This window comes from Anser brachyrhynchus (assembly GCF_964034855.1).
Source record: "Anser brachyrhynchus genome assembly, chromosome: 13".
Lineage (NCBI taxonomy): Eukaryota > Metazoa > Chordata > Aves > Anseriformes > Anatidae > Anser > Anser brachyrhynchus.
The window spans coordinates 16,812,002-16,839,046 of NC_137708.1; the positions used below are offsets into that span (position 1 = coordinate 16,812,002).

The 27,045-nt window shown below is 43.5% G+C and overlaps 2 protein-coding genes across 4 annotated transcripts in view; one reads left to right on the forward strand and one right to left on the reverse strand.

Annotated features, from left to right (window-relative positions):
• LOC308177135 (uncharacterized protein) overlaps window positions 1–27,045 on the reverse strand; it is a 302,639-nt gene that overhangs the window by 111,469 nt on the left and 164,125 nt on the right. The window lies entirely within an intron of this gene.
• LOC308177116 (vascular endothelial growth factor receptor kdr-like) overlaps window positions 1–27,045 on the forward strand; it is a 137,653-nt gene that overhangs the window by 44,038 nt on the left and 66,570 nt on the right. For all 3 annotated transcript variants that reach the window (XM_080553854.1, XM_080553856.1, XM_080553855.1), the window contains exons 4-9: window positions 10,216–10,343; window positions 14,376–14,535; window positions 16,020–16,156; window positions 17,599–17,758; window positions 18,369–18,486; window positions 20,580–20,755. In XM_080553854.1, coding sequence (XP_080409980.1) covers window positions 10,216–10,343; window positions 14,376–14,535; window positions 16,020–16,156; window positions 17,599–17,758; window positions 18,369–18,486; window positions 20,580–20,755 — 879 coding nt within the window. The remainder of the gene's footprint in view (window positions 1–10,215; window positions 10,344–14,375; window positions 14,536–16,019; window positions 16,157–17,598; window positions 17,759–18,368; window positions 18,487–20,579; window positions 20,756–27,045) is intronic.

A 27,045-nucleotide genomic window follows, 5' to 3' on the forward strand; every position in this document is an offset into this window, starting at 1 on the left:
GCTTGTGTGGACAGTGTTTCACTGCAAATGCTGCCGCATTTGCTCCTGTCTCCTGCAATTACCCTTCCCAACCTCATGGATGGTCCCTGTGGGGGACGCACTCATTCATCGCAACCTTTGGGATTTCGGAGCCCAGGGAAGGGGCAGGCTGTCTATTTCGTGTTCTGATATAGAGACCCCTCTCTGCTAGGTTTTCTATAGCACATATAAAATTAAACATGGCTTAGAGAAGGAGGAAAACAGAAACAAGAAGATTTTCTCCACCTTCCCCAAGTGTTGTTCCAGACCGCAGCCTAGACAGCAGTCAGGACTTGCAGCTCTCAGCTCTCTGAAATACTGTTACTGTCAGCAAAGCAACTGTCTCCAAGTAAGATAGCCCTCAGTGTGTCAGCTGGAAGAGCTCCCTGTGCCAGCTGAAATGCTGCCTCAGCTTTTGCTGTGATTTCCCCTCGCAGACCTTAGCTGCACGAAGCAGTATTGGATTTGCTACACCTTTCTGTGCCACTCAGTCAATGCATCAGGAGCACGAGCTCAGCTCTGCTTTGCTTCCTTCCATCAGCAACTTGCCCAGCATTATTACTGTGGTAATTGAAGCTGGTCACATCTTGCAAAATACTGCCTACAAAAGTTCATCCAAGTTTCCAAGCTGGGCTTTGCTTCCTGTCCTCACACACCGGTGGTGCTGCTTTGCTAGGACAGTCGGGGAGAGCAAGACAAGGGGAGAGCAAGTCAGCAGCAGAAATCCTGTATTATTTTTATGCAAAGCAGGGCTGTTATTCTGTTTCTTTAAATAAGTAGGGCTATGATAGGGCTGGTTCTCAACTACTTCAAAACCAAAACTAGTCTCACCACAGAGCAATATACATGAGCCCAGTACATCAGTGCTGGCGGCCACACAAGAATAACTAATAGAATAACTAATTCCTGCTTGTGCCTAGTGTTGTTCACTCTTTGAACATGTAGATGGTGAACATTTTAACTGCCTCTTCCTACCCATGGTAGTTCAGCTGCTGGTGTTTCACCATCTCAGTGTTACTGTGAATTAGGCACATGGCAAGGTTGAGGGACTCATTTGCTTCCATACATTTGGTTATCAGCACTGATGTTCCCAGGAACATGGTGTAACTAGGAGATATCCCCGTGCAGAAATTGTGTTCGGGCTCCTTTTAAAGTTCATATGGACACCACGAAGCACCGACACTCCAGGCCTGAGCTGTACTGCTGCACTGTTAGGCTCCAAAGCACAAGAACTGGAAATGAAATTTCAAGCAAGGCAGACTTTTATGTGGGATCTCAAGTCCTGTTAAGGCTCCTTGTGAAACTCGAGGGCTGTTTAAGCCATCCATGTGAGCACAGCCCACAGAAGAAGGAAAATCTTCCACTGCTTGCTGTCTCTGCTTAAATTCATCCTTCCTTTCCTGCTAGCTCCTTTTCCTCCGTAGCTAATTGGAAGGAAAGAGGGATGCATCCAAGCTGCTTGTCCTGTCACAGCACGCATCTCACTGCTTGTCAGCTCCAGCAGCGAGGCGTCCCCAAGGAAGGACACGAGCTCTCTCTCACTGCTGAAAAGAATGAGGAGGGCAGGTGGTACAAGTACAGCATCAGGGTCAAGTGTCACATCAACCACAGCCTCTTCTTTATCAAATGGGACAGCCCAGAGATGTGAAGTCCATCTTCTTCATCCTTCCTCCCTGAGAAAAATCTAAAGAGGAGGGAAGTGCATGAAAGCACCCCTCACATGAGATCATATTTTGGTTCCGACATTCTTTGAAGCCGATTTCTGCCTCCTTAATTCTCTTGACAGTTCACAGAGATAATCTGAATGTGAGAAGCAGAAATGCAGGGCCGGGGTGACAGCCTTGACTTGGGCTTTGGCTTGCTTTCCAGAAGATATTACCAGTGAGAACAGAGTTGGAGCTGCGTTTCTTCTTCCTTTCAAGCTAGAGACACCGAGACAGCTACACTTGCTGCCAAACACTCAGCAAGCCGAGATAGGCAAACGGTGTCCTGTCTGCTCGGTGTGGAGCCCAGCAGATAAGCTGGCTGTCCTGTGCAGACTGGTGGACGGCTTTGGCACCAGATCCTAGTCAACAGTGTTTAGGCCCACATGACGTGGGAACACAGGCTGTGTCAGACCCTCTGTGTTGTTCCTCAAGTATTAAGGACCGGATCCAGAGGAAAAATAAGATCCTTTCTATTCTCAATCAAGACATTCAGTATCTTCACACCATACCCTAAAGGGCCACTTGTAAGTGGAGGAGCCTTGTAAGATACGATGCTGAGTGAGCGGCATGACGTCCTGGCGCTGTGTCAGTGACAACGCTCACCATCCCAGCAGGAAGAGGTAACTGTCCCCTCCTCTTCATTGATAAATAACTCCTAATTGAAAGCCTGACAGCCAAAACCTCCAGCACACTTCCCCCACTTCTTCCTTCCCATTGCCTATCCACCCAGCAAGCACCAATTGCTGAGCTTTACCCAAGCTCTGCGGCTGGCAGCAGCTCATACAAGAGACTAGTTGTTAGTGATGGTTCTTCAGTAATCCTGGTGAATATTTTCTACATCTACATCTGCCTAAAATCTAGTGTAATGGATAGTCACAATCCATATCTGATGCTTGAAACGTAGTTTCAGCCAAAGTATAGAGACTTGGGTTGTTTTTTTTTGTTGTTGTTCAATCCATTTTGGCATTTTTGTTGTTATTGGCTTTTCCTTGGCATTGAAAAGAATTTTGCTCCCACAATTTTTCGAAGTAACATTTTTTTAAAGTAATATATTTCTCTACGGATATTCCTGTGTTTCTAACAGCAATCTCCAGGAGAAGAATGCATTTCATTTGACCAAAACAGAATGCTTCATGTTGACTCAGAATGGCTTCTGGGGCCTTTGCAGTCACTTTTGTTTTGCCTACAGATAAAATATTCTGCTTTCTGTTTAATCTAAACATTCCACCACCAATTCTTTTCATTTGCCTGCCAAACTGAAAAGTCCTTTATTTTCAAAGGTCCAGTTTCAAAACAAGTGACTTTATAGGAGTTACTTCTGTACCTAGAAGAAGCTTTGATAGTTTACCAGGAAGAATGGAGCAGACTAGGCAATTTCCTTGTAAAGCTTTCCAAAATGCTCTGACCAAAGTGTCACTTAACTGCTAATGATCCTATTAACATAAGGAGCAGATTGTTCTTGACCTTGAGGAAGACAAACTTGATGGGGTTTATGTCAAAAAATTAACAAAATGACCTGGGAAACTCTTATTACCCAGACTTTCCAGCAAGTCTGCTCTTCTAAGATATGATGGATGGAAGGAAAGAAATAGTGAGGGTAAGAGAATTACCTTTAGCAGGAACAAAGAGAAGCAAAACGAGTAGCTGACAGTTGGACTGAGTGATCTTTGTAGGTCCTTTCTGACTGAAACTCGGGAGAACACTCAGGAATTTCACAGAAAGGAGCAGCAGTGGATGACTAGCCGCAAAGGCCAGTTAGTGTTTCTCATCCCTCTGGGCTGATGGATGGTATCTGAAGGGCGAGGTGATGTTATCTCCACGGCTTTAGATATGATACAAATATCATGAGACAATTTGCCTTCACGGTGTAGGAAACTTGAGCAGAAATGAAAAGTACTCAAAATTCTGTACAAAATCCTGTGCACGTGTCTCAGGAGGATGTCTTGAACACACAGGCAGGTGATGTAACACCGAAAAGCAAGAAGCTGGAGGAGAGAGCCTGGGTCTACGGCACGCTGAGCTCCTAGGGTGAGGGCTTTCAAGCCCCTCAGCTTCTCCAGCTGCCAGGACGGGGCCATGAGCCTGCTGGAGGACGGAATTCAAATGGCAAGCATGACATACTTAGAGAGCTCCACCACTTCCTGGTAGATAGTCACCTCCAGTACAGATAACGCTAAACAAAAGAACAGATGTCACCGCGAGGCGAAGGAGTCCTGTATCTGCGCTCACATGCTGTCACCGTGCAGGCCTGGAGAGGGAACTGCACGTCCCCTAGGCAATTGCTATTACACCGCTGAGTTAAAAGGGACCCTCCCTAAGCTCATCCCAGGCAGCAATTAATCTCCTCCTAGACAGAACGAGAGTTTCAACATGAAGGGCTTCTCTGCCTGAAGGAAAACAATGTTCTTGTAGGCACTTGACCTTTGAGTTGCTTTTGTGTGCAGCATACTGGATTTTTCTGCCCAGTTCTGTCACTGTGGCCGGACAGCAGCAGGCCCCCTTCCCCTCCGTTGCCCTGCTGCCTCTGCTTCCTTCACTTTGCTGTTTGTGTTCCTTCTTCAGCCGGGCTGGGTAAACAGTAACACCCTGGCCTGACTGCAGTTTCCTGCAAACTTCCACTGACCTGCAGAGCTAGACAGTCAGTCTGAGACCCAAGGGAAGGGGCCTTTCCCTCTCCTCCGAGCTGGTGCTGCAGCTGATAAGTCCCTAATGCGCAGCGCTTGTCTTTCTTCACATATAATGAGCTTTGCAGCCTGCAGTAAATTATTCTTTTTAACTGTCTTATGGGAATTGATGGTGTTTTCTTATGGGTAAGATTCATAGGGCATATTACCTTCCCAGCTCAGGAGGAGGAACAGATGTGCCAGGCTACAGGGAAATACCCTATTTTCATAAAGTGTTTCTTTGCCAAGAAGTTTTTTCCTTGGAGTTCAGTGCCGGTAAGAGCAGAGTTTCCAAGTCTTGTATTGCAGGACAGCACCTGTGTTTCCCATGCCACAGCTCTCCGAATGGCAACAGTTAAGTGCGATTGATTTACACCATCTGGAATTTGAGATCTTCCTTGAGGTCAAGGTTATCATTTTTAAAGCAAAGTGACCCTGTCCCTTTTGTTTCACAAAGTTCTGTCTCTAAGAGGCTTTTTTACAGTGAGTAAATTGATTGCTGATTAACTTAAGCCGGTGAGCACGTCTGTAAAGCTGGCAGTGACACTCCCAGCATTCCAGCAGATCATTTTTCCATGCCACAGTCAGCCTGAACTACTTCGGAGTTTCATGAAGGATTCTGTTTTTTGTTTGGATATATATAACAAAGATATCAGCTGGTAGTTTATTAGTTGTCTATTCAGCATTTATTCCTTGTCTTTTTGTTAAGATCCAAAGCTGAGCCACTTTATATTTGCTTATACGGTAAGTGAACAGCCCAGCTGCCTGGAAAACACTCCTGCCCAAAGCAAGTGGAGTCAGCTCACTCCTGCTCATGTGTCTTTGACAGCAGCTGGGATGAAGCATGAGCAAGCTGCACAATGCCCGGATCTGTTGCCCTCTGTGCTGGTCCTCTTTGGGGCTCAACAATATTATTTCTTTTGCACAGAGTTTCACAGGCAGAGGAAAAATGAATCCCTGGCCTCACTGACAGACCCGGAGTTATTTAGTCAGTGCTTGATCCCCACCTGCAACCCTTTGCCGTTCATTCCAGTGTTGCTTTCCACCGACAGCCTCACGTTAAAGCTCTCATGTCAAAGCTCAGCCCTGCAGATAGCTGCCACTTTACCACCTCCACCTCAGGAGCAGCCCCGCTACATCAATACCTATCCCATCCTCTCTGGGGGACAGAGAGCTCTTTAGGCTAAAGACGTAACCTGGATAAAGCACTGAGATAACAAAAATTATAGACGCCTGCTTACTGCACAGGGCTGTTATGCTCTAGGAAACCTCAATTACTGTAGGAAAGAGAAGAACCCATAAAGATAACGTTTTTCTCTTCTTTTCAAAGTAGAGAACAATGATTGTGAGACCTGACATCTACTAGAGATTAACAACCAACTGCTTTTCAAGCCATCCCCTCTTTTCCCAGCCCCTTCTTTATAACCCAGAAACTACCTTTTGCTGTTGTTAATTGCTGAGTGATTTTAAAGCACTATCTAGATTTCAAATAGTGATTGTGGAAGACTAGATTTATATATACTGGCTTCCAATTCAGACTGTAGCTTATGATCTGGGATAGTGTAATTCTAGCTATTGGCTAGACATATGGCAATGCAGGTGGAGGCTGCCATTAAAAGTCAATCAGGAATGAAATATAGTTTCTATTATACATACTATAAATTCACGCATCCCATTTAGGTATTTTCCAGTAGTTTAGTAGCATCACAATGACTATCTTTTCCATTTACAGCTGAAAAAAGTGGATTATTTTTAGGCCTGGTGTGAATCTGAACATTTGGTAGATGTCAGTCTTGGAGGTGGGGAGAGACGATGGAGGAGAATGAGGTTAAATAATTATTTTTTTTCCATGAACAGGAAATATTTTAGAGAAATTTTATTCTGTTTTGACTAAGGTGTTTCAATCATTGCATAATTCAATGTTTTCACACATTTTAGGGCTATTTAACTCTTTTGCTTAACCACCTTCTTTTGATTTATTGCTTTTTAAACAAACATTGCTATTCTGAAATTCCTTCAAAAAATATTGGCAAAAATATTTTTTCATTCAGTGCTCCCATCTTTTCAGTTGAAACATTTAATCAAAACTTGATCCAGGTTTGTGAATATTTTGGTATGAAAAAGCTCCTTTTTCACAGCAAGTTTACTCTTGGCCTATATCCTTGTCCCATCCCCCTGTCACGTGGCACATTACTCTTCTCTCTTCTTACCCATAAAAGTAGTAGATTTGAATATGCCTCCCCTAACACTTTTTTGCTCCCCTAGTTTTTGTTGCAAATATGCACAAATCTACTTTCTCTGCCTTTTTCTATAGCAAATAATCCAAGAGCGTTGTCTTCTTCTAAGCAGAAAGGCCTTTCACCATTTGCACAAGCTTTGAATTTGGCTGTAAAAGTATCATCACATTTGATATACTCCAAGTATGGTTTAGCTGGATTAAGCAGCATTAATGCCCACAGACAAACATTAAACATGTTTGTAGTGTAACTCAATCTAAGAATTTAGCAGTCCTGTTTGGGAAACTGCATAAGACAAACTGTAGCGAGTGTAAATATTTCATATTAGTTTTAGGGGCTGGAACAAGCTACAGGGTTGTGGTCTTGAGATCAGGTTTCTCAGCTTGAGGCTTGATTAGACCCAGTGCCTGCCTAGCCAAAAAGTTCAGACATATATCTGAAGCTTCCTAAATGTGGGGAGATCAGAGGTCTATTTTTTATTCTAATTAGTGTCTCTCATACAATGTTTCTTCAAAAGCCCTTACTCCAAAGTACATGGTGTTTTTTTATAGACCAACACAGAAAAAAAATGAATGGCAGGGAATAAAAGCTGACATGAAAAGACATTACTTGAAAAGATAGACATCATCCAGATTTCTGGTCTTTGTCTTCTGTTTCACTGCCTCCTGTTCAGTTCAGAAAGTGTGCAAAAAGAGCTCTGCAGTGCCACTGACAGCTCCTTGTCACAGCTCCCCATGTTCATCATGCATCCCTTGTACCTGCACAGTGATCCAAGTGCCTTTTCTAAAACATCTTTGTAACATTTGCGACCTTCCTGATATACATGAGGAGCTCCACCAGCATTTGATCTCATCATGACTGAAGCACTTGGTACATTTCAGCTGCCACGAATCCTATTTCCAGTTCTCAGAGCTAAAATTAAGCTATCAAAAATACCAAAGTCAACAGTCCCACTTCTCTGTGCCAATCCCTACCTCTCACCCTTCATGTTTTTATGAGGGGAACTCTGCTGGGTTGTGGAGAGAAGGAGCTCTGCATCCAGCTCATGCTTTGAAGATCAATTCCAAGGGAGAAAACTCACATATTTCCATGACATTTCTTGAGCAAGGACTGTTATCATTAGTAAAGAAATGAACACTGACATCGCCAAATGAACGACCTACTCCCAGGCGAGTTACCAGTCATGGGGCAGCGAGATAAACCACCTCTGTGCTTTCCTTTGTCAGGGGAGTTGTACTTAGGAAGGGAGGAGCAAACCCAAACCCCACACTCCATGTTCAAACTGTTCTGCAGGTCACCGAGCAGCAGCACTGATTTCAAGGAGATCAAACCTCCTCGAGCTGCTGGATGATGCGAAGAGGGAGGTACTGGCCAGTGCATGACCGGCAGTCACTTTCCAAAGTCACCATCAAAACCACACACACACTTAAGTGACATGGTGGAAACCAACGACTAGATAAAAATACAACGCAAGCATAGCTATATCATTTACATATAAAGCACTTGTTACCCGGAAAAATTCAACGTACTTGAGCACTTCACCTCCTATTTAATTACAGACAATCCAGCATGGAATATGACAGCTCCCCACTAGGGTCCAAAGGGTGAACACTTGTTTCAAACTAAAAATGGATCCCCACTGATTTGAAGCAAAATACTGTTTGCCAGGGATGGGGTACTGGAAAAAGAGAAATTCTGGAGGCTTTTGCCATTTATTTAGATCCTTTGTTGAGAGTAGCCAGAAGATCCAACTCCCAGAAAGGGACACTTGGAATTTTTAGAACTCCACGTACAGGGATTTTTTTTCCTCACTAGCTAAAAACATTAGAGAAATATTTTATCATCTTTTCCTGGGAATTTTAGAGCATTCCCAGTTCTTCTAACAGATGATGAAAGGAGAGAGCTCTGATACAGTAATGCAGGCTTAATGGGATGAACAGATAGCCTTACTGCAACACTCTTCAGCTAGGGTTTTCTTTAATCACAGAACAGCTGCCACAACAGCCCTAGCTGTAAAACAAGAGAATGAGAGCATGCGTTTAGGTGAAAGGGTAGGGGCCAGCTGGCCTGATACATTGGTGCTAAACCAAGGCGGTCACACCGGTCAGACTCTTAGACACAGACCGTGGGTTTGGTTTCTGTGTCGGAGAGGCACTTGGTCACTGATGCACAGTATTTATTGGAGGTGCTGTCACACCGTGCTGCAAGCTCAGCCCAACACGTGCCAAAGAGCACTGGTGTCTAATTGGGTAGCGTGAGGACTTTTCAAGTTTTTGCACAGAGACATGCCACTCTGGGCAATTTCTGGATGAGCAGTGTGGCTAGATCCACCAGGCAATAAGTAATTGATTTTTTCACTGTAAAAAAATCCCTTAATGTTATATCTGGAATTAGAGAGGAAACACGGCATGAGGATACCAGGGTCGTTCAGGAAGTACATTGATGATCTTCATCAAGGAGGACACTTTCCTTATTATACAGCATTGCAGAAGAGGTCACCTACACTATGGGTGTTTCCCTTCTCCAAAGCCATAAAGCGTTTGGCCACTGTTGAAGGCCTCCTCCAAATCCATGGAGATGATGTGTCAGCCGGGGCCAACAGCGTTCATTACCAGTGCAGCCCACTGGGGAGCAGTTAAACAGGCTTTTGAAAACTGATTTTAATTTCCTCATGGTACTTCCTTGTTTAAAGTACTGTCAGAATACTTCGGAGCACATTTTTGCAACAAAGATTATTCACAAACCTTTCATGTCAGCTACTTCCCATGTTTTAGGTGAAGCCATTTGTAGCCAAAATATAATTAAGTGGGGTGGGGGGGGCAGGTCCCAAGCCACGGATAAGCCGGTTGAGGTAACTGTGCAGTGCGTACATCCTTTCTTATCAACAGTGTAATCCAAAGCAAAAGCGATTGATTGCCTGCTCTGTGTGGTGTAGTTTGGATTGCTTGGATTAGCTGAATGGTGTTTGAAACCATCAGAATATCAAGTCAAAGAATGCTTTTTGGAAAAATCTTGAAGGTTTTGGGATCCCACAAATGTTCTTTTATTATTCTGATGACCATCGCTGTATTCACACAATGGAAAATCAGTGAATGAGACTCGGAAGCTTTACTAACTTAAACCACCTCAGATTCCTGTTTATGTCAGCTGTGCATATCTATCCAGTCTGATTTATTATGGCAAATCTGCAGAAAGTCCCACAGTTCCCCAGGGATGTGACAGGTTGCTTCCCGGTCAAGTTATTATGCCTAGTGCAACACCTGGCTGCTGTGGCATGTGCGGTATAAAATCGCTTGTGAATGAAGTCGAGAGCACGGGGGAAGCACTAACTCAAGTGCCATGAAGGCCCGTGGAGCTGATTATTAACTTTATTTCTACAGATGGGGAACAGACAGGAGAAGGAGCTTTTAAAAGTTTAGACTGCAAACCCGTAGAAATAACCCCTAGATGATGTTGTAATTTGAAAACAAGCAAGATATTGCTGGATGTCTTGTCACATGCTGCAGTGGGCTTGGTACGGGTGGTTAGTGACTGGGATCACAGCGCTCAGTAAAGAGTCAGTTGTGCAGATCGGTGTTCTTCTCTCCGCAGACTACAGAAATCCGTTTGTGGAGATTCACCCAGAACATCCCCAGATCATCTACATTTTAGATGAGACGAAAACGGTTGTTGTCCCCTGCCGAGTTACTTCTCCAGATATCAAACCCAAGCTTATCCAGGTAAGTGACTTCCAGAGAAACTCAAACTTTAATTCAGAAGTCTGGGCTGCCAACACAATGGGTAAAAATGCGAAATAAAATTTATGAAGCTAGGTAAGCTTCAGAAATAAAATAGAAAAGGCACTAAAAATCTGGAAGCGCTGTTCTGCTCTCACAGTGTGCTATCGATGAACTGTGCGCAAGGCTGGGATTAGGCTGAGCTTATCAAACGCTTTTCCCATCTCATGGCTTGGTGCTCTGCCATAAATGGACAAGGACAGATGACAAAACACAATTTTTCTTCAAAATTCCTTCTACGACATCTGGCTATTAGCTGCCTCCATGAAGGCTTACTCTCACACATCTTATGCCTTGAACCTCCTCAGAACAGTTGCCCATTTCTGCTTGATTTCACGAATTTAAACTAAGTTTCAGCCTCAGAAATAAATGGCTCCTGCTTCCTTCGGCAGCTCTCATGTGTGACTGTCAAGGCTGCACTATGCTCTGTGCAGGCCAAGGCTGTTTTATAGAATACAAATGGAAATTTAGGGTCCAGGGCTTCCTCAGCCTCAGTCAAAGGGCTTTAGGATTGCTCTCTAGAGATGCTGTGAGAGATGTGCTTGGTGTGCTGAATGTGGTGTGATAACAGGGTAGGGACATCCCGTGGTGGTAGAGGGGTCTGCAGGCCTTCACTCCTCCTAGGCGCTAGGTGTGTGCTCCTCCACAGGGACTCATGGTGGCCTGACACAGCACGCTGCCTGCTGGTGACACCAATGGCAAGCTTCCAGCAGACGTGCACAGGGACAGCACAAGCCTTATTGCTTTAGCAGATCTCTATTTTTAAGTTTTGTCAGTGGGGATTAAAAGGCGGGGGATAAGGCTCCTCTCCATTTATAGCTTATCGCTTTAGCCTGGATAAGTGTTAACACCTTCTCCTTGGCTATAAAAATGAAACATCCCCATCTTATTTCAGCCTGCTTCAACCAAATTCATTGCTGGAATACTCCTGCTGACTTCGGCACAGTCGCGTGAGCTTAAATACGGCCTTGGAGCCTCAAGCAAGCAGCCCTCCAGATTTATCCCCTTATTTATAGGCAACCCTGCTCTCCTGCATGTGAGCTAAGCTCTCCCCTGGTTATTTCTTCAAACACTACCTCAAGTCCTTTACCTTGCTGCAAGCTGCTGGAGGAATGAAATCTTCACTGAAATCTCTCTTTTGAATTGCAAGGAAAATTGTCCCCAAATGATTTTACCCCTTCAAGGGCAAGCAGCTGGGTGGTGGGGAAGGGGTGTAGATGCTGAGCGCTGCTCCCCAGTGGGATCCTTCCGAGGCTGGGAGCCGGAGGGACATCGCTGCTCACAGGACCATGCTCTGGGAGGTGTGTGTTGGCTCCAGGAGCCGCTGCAGCCAGCCCCGGGCTCCGCAGAGGGAAGGTCGCCGCTTGTTTTGCCCTGTCTGGGAATTTCGTAGCGCCGTGTGGAGCCAAGGTGGCGGCTTCCCATGCAGAGAGGAAGCGGGGTGGGAGAAGGGGTGGAGGTAAGGGTGGGGGAAGAGAGGTGAATAAGGCGATCAGACAAATTTAGAACATCCTCTTCTTCCAAATTTAATCTCCTATAGACAACGGACTTCAAAGGGAGGAAAGCCGCTGTGACTTCCTTCGAGCAGCATTGACGTTTTTTGTTTGGTTGTTTAAATATATATTTTTGAATATTCTATGAAGATGTTTAATATGTGTGCAGTGTTGAAAAGGGCCTCAGAGTAGGGTTATTTTTTCTTTCCCCTTTCCCTCGCCATTAGGGAGCAGAGCTGCCAAACCATAAAATTCAGCTTTATCACATTTTATTATTCTTGTAAAAAATGTACTTTTCCCATCGTAAATTATGTTCCTTATGTTACCATTATACTTTAAAATCATTGCACTCTCTGGCCTTTAAATATATATGGGGAAAGGTACTGCTTGCTAATATTAAACAGAACCCAGCTAACTCTACACATCATCTTTGCTATTAGGGAACACATGTTAAGACACACAACTCCAACTTTTAATTTTGCTTAACATGATTTTAATTCTGGGCAAAAAAGCATTTTCAGTCCTGTCAGATCTGTTTAGTCACTGATCTGGTTCAATGCGCATTTGCTACTTACAGCTTTGACCTTCATGGGTGTTAAAACACAATTAAGCCTCAGGTCTCAGATCTCTTCCTGCAGTTTCCCTGAATTTTCCTAATGGCTCTGCACAGAGATGCCACAGCTCGACTACTTTGGAAGTATTTACATGAAATCCATGTTTGCTGTTACAATCAGAAGGGAACCCCTGTTCCAAAAGAAAGCCGTGCCTGCTATCCCAAAGCAACACCACCAGTCACTGCCCCATAGTCTTAATTCCTTGGTCTTTGTTCTGTGCTGAACGTGTAATAATAAGTGACCTAAAGCAAGGCCAGCCTGACCAAAAGTGTATTCACATGAGAGGAATGAGCATCAGCTCTCAAAGCCCAGAGCTGCAATTTCTTCAGAACAGGAGTGTTATTTAAACGGAATCCTATTTAAAGCACACTACTAATACAAGACTACAGTTTGTTTGGAGGCAGAGAAATAAATTTTGTGTTGCACAACAAAAAGGGTAAGAGCAAAGTTATTGCGTCACTGGGGAAATTCTCACTTGCAGTCCCTAGTACAGCTTTTCTCTTGGTTAACTCCAAAAGCTAAAACCTGGCAGCTCTAAAAAGCAAAACTTGCCTTGTCTTGGAGAAACCAGTATTTGCTGTGAAGCAGGGAGAGGCATTATGCAAGTAAAGTTCTTAGTTATCATGGGGCAACTCTAGGCACATTAAGGTTTCTCTAAACCCTTCATTTTTCAGCCCAAAGTGGTCTCAGCATTCCTGCAAGCAATCCTCAGTCCTAGAGAGCCTTCCTGTGTCCTGCTGACAAGACATACCAACAGCCTGTGCTTCCATACACCCGCCTGCAATAGGCTGAAATGGGTCAACTTCAGTGACCTGCTCTTTTACAGCCTCCTAAGTTATTTGTCTCTATTTACATTCACATAGTTCTTTTCTCCAGGATTTTCAAGAATGATTAGAAAAGAAAAGCCAATCGCATTTTCTCTAGCAAACAAGCATTTCTCTTTGTGTTAATAATAAACTAATTATTCCCACCAACAAAAGCTAACTTGGTTGACACTAATGCTGTCCAAGGACATATATAGGGTTCAATAACAGTGGATGAGTTTTTGCTTTATTTTCCACATTTTCCTTTCATATCCTTGCTTCTTCCTCATAACCAGAACCTAAAGATACTATTTTTTTCAAGAATCGCAGAACACTACAAATATTTATGAATTTAGGACAACAAATGTCTATGTTACTAAGTCCCCTTACTGTGGCCATCCTGTGATTTACCATCCCAAGTCACCCAGGCTGCTTCAGGGCCTAGTGGAAATCAATAGCTCCCCCTTGAAAGTGCCTCATCCCTTTCTGTGATATACAGAGAAGCTGATGACTAGCCACAGGACATAACTTAGAGCCATCAGGTAGTTAGTGACAGCCATCAGGTAGTTAGTGACATGAATACTGCTGATTTTTAGAGGTCTAACTTAACACTTAAAGTACTGTGAGATCCCAGAAAGACACGTGGTACATACATGTGGTATGAGGAGAAGCCAATTTTGTTCTCAGCACTTCCAAAAATATTACCCTGCAAACCTCCCGTAAGATAGGCATAATTATTTCCAGTATAGAGACGAGGGAAATGGGACTTGCAACGGGTAGCACAGTATCTTGCCTAAGATCTGAGATGACTGGGGCTGCTGAATGAAGAGCCCCAGTTATGATGTCCAAGTTTGGGATTTCAAAGACAGCCATACCTCAGGGTGGACTTTTCTGTTTGTATGTGTTGATGTTGCCCGAGATATGTGTGGAATGAGATCACCAACTACTCTGAAAGGTCAAATATCTACCCAGTCTACAAAGCAGAGCAGCTTTGGCTGGTCGCCCCTATGATCTGAGGAGAAACGGAATGTCTCACCAGCCTCCTATCTGCCTGCTCTCTTTCAGTATCCCAATTCTGTAGAGATGAACTTCAAGACGATGGTGTGGGACCCAAGAAGAGGATTTGTCATCCCCTCTCATGTTTTTGTTTATTCTGGATTACTCACATGCACTGCAAATGTCAATGGAAGCGTATTCACATCCTATTACCTAGCACAGAGGTTGGGTGAGTGACTACCGTGCCCAAGGAATGACCACAATTTTGCTGTTTCATAGCTGAGCCCCCGGGTATTACTTCTTGCTTAGCCTTAATGGTATTTGATCTATTTAACTGGTATGTGTCTGTAGCATGTCCAAACTGGAACACTTAGAGCCAACTGAATCTTCCCCTTCTTTTCCTGTTCAGCAGAGCTTGGATTTGATCCAGTCCTGGTTTTGAAAAATTACCAAGTGTTGAGGTGGTACAGAACAGGAGCATTTTATTCAAACCCCACCAAGGCTTTGTTTGCTTGGATAGAGCAATATTTACATTAAAACAATTGCTGGTTTAGAATAAACCAAACAGTAGCTTTCTTTTTGCTCCTGGTCATTAAACACACAAGATCACGGCATAAAAATCTCATTAAAGCTCTGATTCACATCTTCACTTTTTTTTTTTCTCTTGGTGATTTACTATACCCTTCCCCTTGTATTTACAGTCAAGCTTCTGCTCATAATTAAAATCTAAATTTGAAGTAACTAAATGTTAAATTTTGGACTGCCGGAGATTAATAAGAATCCACTTCTAATTTATTTTTTCTTTCTTTTCAATGTATTTTCTTTCTCTCTTCATACATCGTATTTCTCACAGAGGAGAGTTTATTGTGACTTCACTCCCATTACATTATGGCATCCTGCTATACAATTAGCACTCAGCTTTAAACAACAATGGATTTGTATAGCAGCCAAATAAAAGTCCTGTAAATCTCTCCTTTTCTTTTTTTTTTTCCTTTTCTTTTTTCATTGCTGGAGTAATTACTTATTACTAGAATCATGAATGCAAAGCGAAAAAACCCATTAGGTCATCCTTATCTAGACCCAAAGCACACAGGCAAGACCATTCTTTAGAACATATTACTGTATAGTGCTTAGAAGTGTATCTGCTATTTTGCACGACAGATAAAGAGGCAAGGCCGTGATGCAGGCTTTTTCACATTTGATGTATTTAAAGCATCAATAAATATATAAGGCCAAGATTTGGCAATCCCATTCAAATACGAAGGGTAGCTGGCCATCAGAGGGCAGGAGAAATGTTTTATAAAAATTGACCCTCTTTCCTGTATACAAATGTTGAGGTACTTTTGAGTTTTTTTTCTGAATGGGGAATGAAGAGAACAGGCACAAGAACAGTACCAGAATGGCTGTGGAGCTGGTCATTGAGAGTTGGAGCCAAACACGGAAAAAGGCAGAAAAATAATTCATAAATTATTGTGTCCACATATGCCCACATAGTCTGATCGGCTGGTGTTCAGGCATTTATACAACTGACCTGGCTTCTCCATTGTGTGGGTGTCTCCAAAAATTTCCATAGAAATGAAAGAAGAAGGTGAGGAATTTGGGAAACTGAAAGGAGCAGATGTTGGAGAGGCATTCAGGGGGCAGATTCCCTCTTAAATGTCATTGATGCGTAGTATGCTGTGTGTGGTTATACCTTTGCTCTTTTCGTTTCAGAGGGCAGAGTACAGAACCTAGCTCTGAAAGCAACTCCCAAAAAACTGCTGGTTGGAGAAACTCTCTCTCTGGAATGCAGAGCAGAAACCTTCATCAATGGGCGCATCGAACTCATATGGACGTGTCCAAACGGGCGAGTGAGTTGATGAAAATTCAGGATTTTGCTTTGATGCAGTCTCCTCCTCTCCAAGAAAAAGATTTGTTCATGAGGCTGAGCAAACTGACTGCTTATTATTCTGAAATACAGTCAACCATTCATGTACCTACAATTGATTATATTTATAGTTTGAATTAATCTAGAACTTATCTACCATCTTGAACCTGCAAATTAAACTGCAAATCTCAGGCTAAATATGTTTCTCATTGGAACAAAAATCCTGTCTCATTTCTTGTGGCCTCTTTCTGGCAAGTGGCAAGTCTCAAAGGCAGCCATGAATGCTGCAAGTTGTCAGCATGCTCAGCCACCTTGGCATTTATCAAGTAGAGAAAAGTGAAACAAAAGCCAATTGTATCTCCTCAAATCTCACCAAAGAATTAAATTCAAATTCTCAGTGTAGGTTCTTGTGCTTTCCGTGGCATGCAATATGGAAATGCTGAATTTGAAGTAGAAGCATCTGAGAGACTGCATTCCCTTTGATGTGCTGAAACCTTTCAGTTCTCCCAAGGAAAACGGAGAGAAGAAGGGGTATTTTCCAGATCAGATTCATTTATCCAATATAATACTCATGGTTTCTTTTTATTTTAATTCAGCAAAATATACATTTCAAAGGAGCATCTAAGCCTCTTGGAAAAGAAAAATGTGACCCCTAAAATTTGATTATTTTTGGACTTATTTTGTTTACTTAAAGGAAGGATGTTGGGATATTTTTTGTTGTTGTTGTTGTTGTTGCTTTTTTTTCCTGTGAAGAAACTGTAGAAAATATAATATAGAATTTATAGAAGCTTAAGCAATACGATGTTACTGAATTTTGTTTCTTGAACCCCACCTGATGGAAGAGAGTTGTTTTTTTATGACCCCTCCTTAGATTTCTAACATGGTAAAGGAAGAATTTCTCGGCCAAATCTCTAGGATCAAAATTCTATTAGAAGAATACAATGCTTTCTCAAATTTTTCAGGAATTTGCATTGGTATTTGGCTGTCTGTTATTTGTTAGGTATCTGTTATTCTTTCAGAAAGTAGGCTTTCTTTCTAAGACAAGAAAACTGTCTGTGACCAGGAAAAAAAGAGGCACAACAGTAACCCTACAGAAGCCAACAGCAGTTTGCAGTGAGATCCCTGGGATTTTGGTCCCTGAGTAGGGCTGATCTTTGCTGCATCCCGTTATTTACCTGCCTGCCCAGGTCTCAGTAGAGAAGTGCCGCAGTTCCACTCTGTTTCTCTTTCTTATTAGGCTTGATAATGAAAGCTCACACAAGAGCTCTTCCTGCTGATTTGTCTTGTATAATATTTATTTCAGTGATGGGGAGATATGATAATTTTAATATGAATCACTGCTTTTCTTAAGTGGCAGACTTTGAAAGGATGAACAAAACAATCCCATTTGTGCTGCTTTTTGACCTCCTTTTTTCCAACTTCCAGCACCCTTATCCTAGAAGAAAAATAGACCAGAGTGGAACGGTGTATAAAGTTGGCAGCATTCTGACGATTGCAAATGTCACCATGCAAGACGGAGGCATGTATACATGCAAAACATTCAATGTAACGAGGCTGGAGGCCAATGTCACAGTCACAGTGTATGGTAAGTTCTGCAGCTAAACCAGAACACCCTAGAACCAAGATTGTTCAGCTTAAAGGATAATGCCATGTTATTAAATCTGCTGATAGGCGAATGGCATTAGGAAGAATGACAACTAGTTAAAACAACCATCAATAATGTATAATCTGGAATCATTCTAGGAAAGAGTCAGTATCCAGCACTATGTTTTAAAAATACATCAGAGAGTTCCAGACTGAGATATCTGAGGACACGGCTTAACTGGGAGCTGAACTACTTTGAAAAGGCTGGCACCAAGCGTGGTTGTGGATGCCCTGGAAAACCTGGCCTGCTGGCATTCGCAGGGAGAAGATACCCCAGGCATTTTTACACACTGCTCCAGGGCTATGGCAGATGCCAATTCTCTGCTTTAAATATAAACTCTTTCATTTGGAGATAGAATTCACTGGCTTTGAAGAGCTTTGCTGGGAACTTGCTCTAACAGGTTGTCATTCCATTTGGTGATCTGCAGAAGCTGCAGATCTGTAATTGCAAAAAATCCAGGGTAGACACGGCGCTATTCGAAGATGTGAGCACTACACTGTGGTAGATAGATCTGCCATTATTTGTCTTTCTGTTTTTTTTCTTTTTCAAGACAAACCCTTCATTACGGTTTCACATAAGAAAGGGCCTTACTATGAGATCACATCAGGGCACAAGTCACTGAAACTAGCTGCAAAGGTGGACGCCTTTCCTCGCCCAACTGTTACCTGGTGAGTACCACGATCCTGAGCAAAATCAGAAGAACATAACCTTCTTTTGGTCTCCTGTCTGGAACAGATTTTCACTGTTCCTTATTTAACAAATAAAAGACAGGAGATTTGGGAGTACTCACAGCTGTCGTCTCACAGTTCAGCCAAAATATAACTCCTTTTGGTAGTGCTTTCTGAAGCTGGGCAAGCCATATCTCTTTCCCATACTCTTTTTCATAGACTCATGGAATCATTCAGGTTGGAAAGGACCTCTAAGATCATCTAGTCCAACCTTTAGCCTAGTACTAAAGTCTGTCACTAAACCATGCTACTAAGTTCTACATCTACACGTACCTTGAAGACCTCCAGGGACGGTGACTCAACCACTTCCCTGTGCAGCCTATTCCAATGCTGCACAACCCCTTCAGTAAAGAAATTCCTCCTAATATCCAACCTAAACCTCCCCTGGTGCAACCTGAGGCCATTTCCCCTTGTCTTATCAGTTTTCCCCCTTTGTCATACAAAAAAAGGGTTCCTATAGGAAAAATGGGGGGGGGGGGGGGTGTCATTTACACTGGATGCAGAATTGTTTGGAAGATTCCAGTAGAAAGCTACAGGGGAAAGGCTGCCAGTTTATCAGCATTAGTGGTAGTCTGCAAAGAGGCAGTGTGTACTAGAAAGCTGCAGAGCACATTATCAACATGAGAAATTGTTTCTCTGTATCTCTTGAATAATTTACTCCAACTGGGTAGCACCAGCAATATCAGATCCTTTCAGACAGCGCAATGAATCCTCCTGAGCACCATGAAGGCTCCACCTGGAGTGTGTTGGATCAGGTTAATAGCAAGGGTAACGTGTCAGCAAGTCCAGCAGACATTCATTCCTCTTGTTGCCCTTAAATCGCTTGTCCCCAACCCTGCCACTTGTTCTGTGCTGTGTTTTACAACCCCACCTTGTACACCTCTAACAGTATGACAGCTGCTGTGGCTTTGCGTGTCCTGGCAGGGAAGGCAGCCCGGGTGAGCTAGCACCTTCAGGGCGTGCTTCTCCCTGGCCAGCCTAGTGCTGCTTCGGTGGCCTGGCACTCAGTAAAAGCTACCGGTCAGGGATGGGTTTGCTCTATTCTTCTAGCAGTGAAACATGAAATTCTCTGAAATTCAGTGAAATCAGTGAACTCAGCATGCCAGGAGATATTTTTAATTGCTGCTGGTTTTTAGGAGATGGAAACCTTCCTGGGAGTTGAACGAGGACCATCCCCTTTTCCTGTGCCAAGGCTTTGTTCTCAGGGCTCAGCGTGGAGCAGCTTGGTGGCTGCCTGGGACCACCAGAGCTGCCTTCCCTGTGTGCTACAGCTGTTGATGTTGGAGGTCTCTCAGTGCAGTTGTTTAAACGACTGCAAAGGAGGTTTCCAGCATGCTAAGACAGTAGGACACGTGCCCCAGCTTCTCCTTCCCCCAAACCTAAACCTCTGTGTGTGGCAAAGTCTGGCCTACTTCGTATTCATAACCCAAACGAGCACGTCGGGTTAGCAGTGAAGAGAAGGCCACGTAGGCTCAACTATCCCACTTGTAGTTAGAGAAGGTTCAGGACTGTAAATTCTTCACTGACCTTCTTAACAACCGTAAACTCTCCAGGATACAGACATTAGCTTTTTCAGAAACAGTAAAGGATCTTATGTACATGTCCAAAACCAACTGTGATTAATTCCCATCTTGTTTTAAAACTGATGACACAGATTTTGGCTAGCCCATGATTTACTGCACTGAGTGTTGCACATGTAGCTGCTGTTTGCAGTCCAGCATAATCTGGGGGAAGCTAGATGTGTATTTCTGATTATAGCTGAGCATGCAAAAGCACTGATAATTCAGGTTCATTAAAATTTCTTTCTCCTGTTTGTTGGATGAAGCCCACAGCACTGCAGATGCTATTCAGTTTTAGTGAGGAAGGATAAAGCAATAGCTGGGCCATTCAAGCAGTGCTTCCAGGCCTGTGTTTCCCTTGCTGTTGCTGAAGGATGACTCTTTATCCACTCTAATTTGGGTACCAGTTAAGTTTTTTGAGGGCTTAACGGGCATGTGCACACAGGATGAGCTTTGATGAGACTTTCAAAACAGGTACAAAGACGGCAAACTGATCAAGGATAACCATACTTGCTATGAGCCTGACCCACTGAAATACAGACTGGGCATAAGAGATGTGAGACCAAAGCATGCCGGGAACTACACCATCGTCTTGAGCAATGCAAAATATGGCCTGTATAAGAACCTCACCATGCAGCTGGTTGTGACAGGTAAGGCCTTGATGCTTATCGTAACTTCTGTTGAGTTCTTTCTCTTTTTTTCATGCAATCCTATTTTACCAGTCAGCAGGAACAAGTGACAAGTCCCCATGTTTAGCTGATAAGAGCTCATACAATGTGGCACATAGATTACCATCTTATTTAGGAACCACTGAAGATCCATCTCATGTCACCCCATGCTAAATAGATGCAACAGAACAGAGAGCTGATATGAGGAGTTAGTCTAAAACCAGGTCATCTAAAGCCACTTTCCACTAAGCTATTGCACCTCAGAAAGAGACTGCAGCATCTTTTTGTTGGGACAGTGCTTCTGCAGAGGGAAACAGAGGTGGCTTGAAAGTGAACAAACTTGTAACAGGAGTTTGGGAGGATATCTAATAGTGAGGTCTTGGAGCTGGGGGCACAGTTTCCCAAGAGAAGTGGTGGAAGTTCTATCCCTTGAGATTAAAAACTAGCTTGGGCAAAGCACTGGAGAACATCCTGTTGGGATAGGAAAAGTCCCAAATGTGCTGGCGGAAGGAACTAGATAAGCTACCCTGTCTTTCATGTCTCTTCATCATCCTGCTACAGAAATACTTTCAAAGTCTGTATTTTATGTGTTGTTATTTATCTGCTGGGAGCATTCGAGAGACAGGTTCGTTTTCAGGGGGATCCAGAGAAAACTGACGTAAACTGTGTGCATTGAAGCTGTTTTACTGGATAGAGAGGGAAAATAGATACTGGAATCACATTTATTAATCTCCCTCGCTGGGATAATGGAAGACAGAGCCACATTGTCTCTTTGCACATCCACTGCCTCTTTTCATCCACTGAATTTGGGAACAGAGACTGAATCACAAGGCCAAGCAGGAGTTCAGCAGAGGTCAGCTCTGCTTGCTTTTGTATTTCCCGAGTTTGCTCAGCCGGTGAGATAGATAAAGATAGATAAAGATAGATAGACTGATGTAGGTTTGTGTTTTTTTTCTATGGCGAATTATTTTCTCTTTCTCTTCTTTATACCTAAAAATATTCTCAATTGTCCTGTTTTGAATTACTTATGTACTGTTGCACTATGTAGCTCCCAGTATTTGTGTTTTTCTCATTTCACCTTTCACAAAGGAATAATGCCTGACAAATGGAGAACTTGTTACTTAGGCACACTTGGCCTACTGAAAATGCTAAGATACGGTACCTTGCACCACCTTAAACATCACTTTAAGGTGTGAATCGGGACTGGAGAGAGCTATGAACATGTTTACGGTCAGCTACTGCAGCTCAGCTGATGAGCAGGAATGTGTTAAACTGCGGTGATTTGTTCACTGGGGGTTGTTTATCCATACAGTGGTTTTGCTGTCTTGTTAGAGAACGGAAATGTTCAAAGGAAGAGAAAATTAAGAATGATAATAAATTATCTTGTCAAGGTAAATATTAGTGTTTGCATGCAAAAGAGAATGTTAGTTTGAAGAGTAGCCTTTCCAGAAATAGGCATATAAAAACAAACAGACCTTGTCTGTGTGAGCAAGATGCTATTTCAGGATTAAACCATCCCATGCTATTAACCACAGTAGAAGCCTTTCATCTTTCTTGTATGTACAAGCATGTGGTATTCCGTCTCGCACACACGGTGCATGCCTAGCATGGTGCTCATTGTTAGCCTTTATTTCAGAGCAGCCCAACAAAGACTTCAATCAGGAGTAATTATTTCATTGCAAAACACCCTTTCTCAAGAGTAGGCCAAGTCCAGCAGCTGCAGGAATGTTGCTGCCTGGAGAAGGCACTCACTGCATGGGGAAGCACAGGAAGAATGAACAGCAGGTGCTTCTTTCCTGGTAAAACAAGGCCACCCCATAAATGAGAGCGTGCAAAGGAAAATATTTGCCAGAGTGCCATTGTTTTTAAGCAAATGAGTGGAAACAAGGCGGGTATTTGCCTTGACTGTGAACAGGAATGACTCAAAACTCCTAGGAAAGCTCTCTTGCTTTTGCCAGGCTGTCCTCTGCAGCACTAACCCAGAATGCTATACCTGAAGCACTCAACCCAAGGACGGGGTCATTTTGTCCAGATGCATATGGGAAGAGATCAGAAAAGGAAAATTTTGTTCTTGAAGCTTATCCAACAGCAGAAAACAGACTTTTTTTCTTGTGCTTTTGGTTGGAGTCAAGGGACTGCCTCTTTTTCAGATCTGAGCATCATTTGCTTTATATGCAAAAAACAACCTGAAGCTCCAAATTGAATGCAGATTTGAATTTCTCCCTTAACTTCTCCAGAAATAACCTGACACTTCATCTCCAGTCATCATGACTGATACCCTGGTACCACACCTGAATAGATCAAAGTGTTTGGAGCTTTAGCAGACACTTAGACATGCAGAAGGAGGCCAAAATGCTTTATAGATATTTTATGCAGTGATTACTTTGCCCACCACCAAAACAGAACCACCTCTGAGCTGAGAGGGGTGATTAAATGTCTCTGCTTAGACCACAGGCAGTCTGCAATTACCAAAGCTGGAATTTGAACGCAGGGATTAACAGACTTCATGAAAAAATCCTCTTGGGTTTGCAAGTCAACACAGTGATAGGAGCATCGGGTTTGCATCACGTCTAAAAGGTGGTGTCTGTGGCAGTGCAGCACCTGATAAGCCTCACGCTGAGTACACAACCATGAAGCAGCTTCCTATTACTGGAGAGTAACATTTCTTTTCGAGTAACAGCATTATTCCCCAATAGCCAGGGCCAGTCTTTTAAATCTCAGAGTTGCATCTGGGAACTACAGTGAATTCTGATCTATAACATTAAAAGAAGATGGAAAATCACTTAAATAGACTTTTGAATTAAATGCTAAATGTCATTTGAATGCCTTCTTTTCCTGCAAATGGTCACTGCATTGAAGAAATTATAAGCAAGCATACAGCCCCCTCTCCTGTGAGTCTCTTCAGGATAAAACACCGTTCATTTTCCTGAGTAGCGCAGGCAGTGTAATTGGCAGTCAGCGTGCTGTGACAAACCCATCACTGTCAATTCAAACTAGGTGTAGAGGAAGTTTAAAGCTAATAGTGCTGTGAATTGTCATCCACAAACAACATACAAATAGCATAGGACCCTTACTCATCAAATTGCATTATATTAATTTTGCAGTGTATTTTATTCAGTAATAACAGCAGCAGAAGAGACCCCTTTAAACAAGATGAGAACAAGATAAGAAATGATGTGCTGAGCCCTGCAAGATAGGAGCTTATACGCGGTGCATCTCTTGACCTGTTAAAAGACCCACACTGCTGCTGGCTTTCTTTGGAGTTGCCTTCCATGTGCTTAACTGCAGCCAGCACAGCAGTAACTGGCAGAAAGCGTGCATTGGATGCTCACTCCATAGTAATGAGCAAAATATTAGGAGCTATTTCCCCCGATGTTTGATATGGCCATAAAACTGATGAGGATCTGCAGAGAGCACAGATGTCCATCGTTGCAGTTCCTTGAAGGCAAGAAAAAGCAAAAAGTGCAAATAACTCCCAGAGCTGCTGGGTAGGAGCTGATAGCAATGCTGGCCTCGGGCGAGGACCTGGTTGACAATATGCAGGAAGGAGGTGTGTGAAGATGCGCACTTGCTGCCTGGCCTGGAGGAGAATCACGCTGCTATTCAAAAAATGTCTCTTTAAGAAGTGGCTTAGCTGTGCCTCTGGTCACCCGTGCTCCCATTGCAGCTGGAATTTAATCTTGCAGGAGCACATATCTCCCTTGTGGAGTCGTGTTGGCTCATTGTAGGACTCAAGCCCCCAGGAGGTAGCTGACTGCGTTTTCAAAACTCTCCTTCTTTACATATTTACACATCAAACACTGTCCAAGAAGCGGCGGGTTGCTGTGTTTTTGTTTTGTTTGGTTAAATTCTTATTGAGAAAAGCTTCAAGAAAATAATGTCCTAAAGAATTTGGAGGGGAGGGAGCAAGAAGAAGGAACAATCCTAGCAAACAGCTGGTGGCTGCACATCTGAGTCAGCCAAGAAGGAGAAACGTGGGAGAAAAGAGTTATTGCGGGCTGGAGTACAAAGCTGTTTCAGAACAAAACATAAACAAAAAATCCCCAAATCTATTTATGGGCAAGCAGGCTGCACTTCATTCTCACCCTTGCCCAAGTCATCTGCATGTACCAAGGTTCTTGCTGAGCCCTTTATGGAGCAGTCAGCATGCTCTGACCACCACGTTGTCAGTGAGGGTTGTATAGAAGCACAAGTTAATTGTAAAAAATGGGATGAATAATCTCCTTCACCACTTTGCCTTTCTCCTTTGTCCCGAAGTTTCTCTCCTGTGCTCCCTCAAGACTCCTCCAGCAAGTGTTGCTTTGGGTTCCTGCTGCTCTAGTCAGTTAAAGTTACATTCCCTTGTAGAGCCTTGATCCCCCAAGCTCTTGCACTGTATCCACAAGAAGTGCAGGACTAAGTGCTAGTAACAGGCTCACCCAAGAGCAGCAGTAATTTGCAGGCTCCATATGAATTCCTTCTCCCCTGGTCAAGGACTGTGTGGAGAACTCACATGTGCATTGCCACGTGCTCCTTGTCACAGCAGCGAGGTGACAGCTGTACCTTGGTGTCCATTACTAGGGAGAATTAGCTCCAGAGCACTTAATGATGCATACGTTGCCCTGTTCTGTAGTCAGGCCAGCTCTTCATATTTGGTTTAAAATCAAAGGCAAAGGGAGTTCTGTGCCTGACCTACTTCAGCTTGCAAGGGATGAGTTGACATCAAAGGAGTCCCCAGTGATCTCCACAATAAATACGTGGTGATCCACGTGAACAATACCCTGTCACCTTAACCAGATCCAGAAATAGTCTGCAGAGGGAGACGAATCCTCAAGATGAGTTTAATGCATCTGGGCTGTGCCAGTTCAGAGAAAAAGAGCTCTTGGAGTGGTGGATCTCACTTAAAGGCAGCTGAGGACAGAAGGGAGACTCACGGGGTCTTTTGTGCACGATAGGCCACTGAAATCTCTAAACTGGACATCATTATGCTGCGACAAACATGGATTTCTTTGGATTATCAGCGTAACCCAACTGATGATTAGGTGAAAGGACTGAGCCAGATAGAAGAAACAGAGCTAAATAAAACGTTCTACCTTCACCTTGCCTTCATGCTTCGATATTCTGCCAGGACTGGTTGTCCTTTGTGTATCATATCCACCTCCAGAGTAGCTCCTTGGAAGAGGACCCATTCAGGAAAAGCCAAACTAGAAAATCTGATTTTCCATCTTCTGGGTCAGCCAAGCAAACTAGAAACCCCAAAATAAAACACAGCCAGTCTCCTTCTAACTGTTATTTCAGTGTGTTCCTCCCCCAGCCCATCGCTTTGCTTTCCTCCTGGGCACGGTCAGCACTGGCTGCAGGCAGCGCGTTGGGTGGGGAGGACGCTCAGCTGGGAAGAGCAAGTGCAAAGACATCATCACGCGGTGCTCGGTCTGTCCTGCTGGTCCCATTTATCAGGCACGGGCAAGGGAGAAACAATTGACTTTTTCTGGGAGATACATGAAAGAAAAGAAAAAATGCAGCAGCACAAACAGACACTAATTATGAGCAAATTAGGAAGAATTTTCTCACTGACATCACGTGGTCCCTGCGCACTTGCAGCTCCACAGCCCAGCCTCTCCTTAGCCTCTGCGCGCTCCCAGGAGAGCCCCTAATGAAAAAGTCAGATGAGCTACTTTCATTCTGTTGGAAGTAGCCAAAGCAATTTCAGGAAGAGGAAGGTGGGGGCCTGCTGCAGTTTGCCAGAACAATCTGAAACATTCAACTCACGTCTTTGCAGCAGCGATATCTCCCTGACAGCCCTTAAAATCCAGAGGGGGGGGAAGCTGGGAAGTGGCAGCACATGGTTTCCATGCAGTCTCTCAGCCAAGCCTGCAGGTATATTAACTGGTGGTTTTCTCCTTTGAAAAGCAGGCAAAGGGGACAGACAAAAATCCTAGAAAGCAGTCTGCTCTACTGAAAATTAAGCAGTTCATTGCTACACATTTTCTTTTGAACTCTGTTTAAGCCACAAAAAATAGGAAGGAGAGAGACCAGAGAAAACCCCCTTTTTTCCCAAAGCTTGGCTGCAACAGGGATGAATGGCAGATCTGGGAAAGATGGTACAGAACTGAAACAGAGACAGCTGTCTTCCTACAAGGTCAAGAGGGACGTATCTAAAAGTGACTGTAGGAGGTTAGGAAAACCAAACCAAATTGCACTGTCATTTAACCACCAAATTCCCAGTAGGGTATGTCAAGCACTCTGATTCTTCTTACTATTTGCTTATGTAGTATACAGCTGAACGGTTTCTC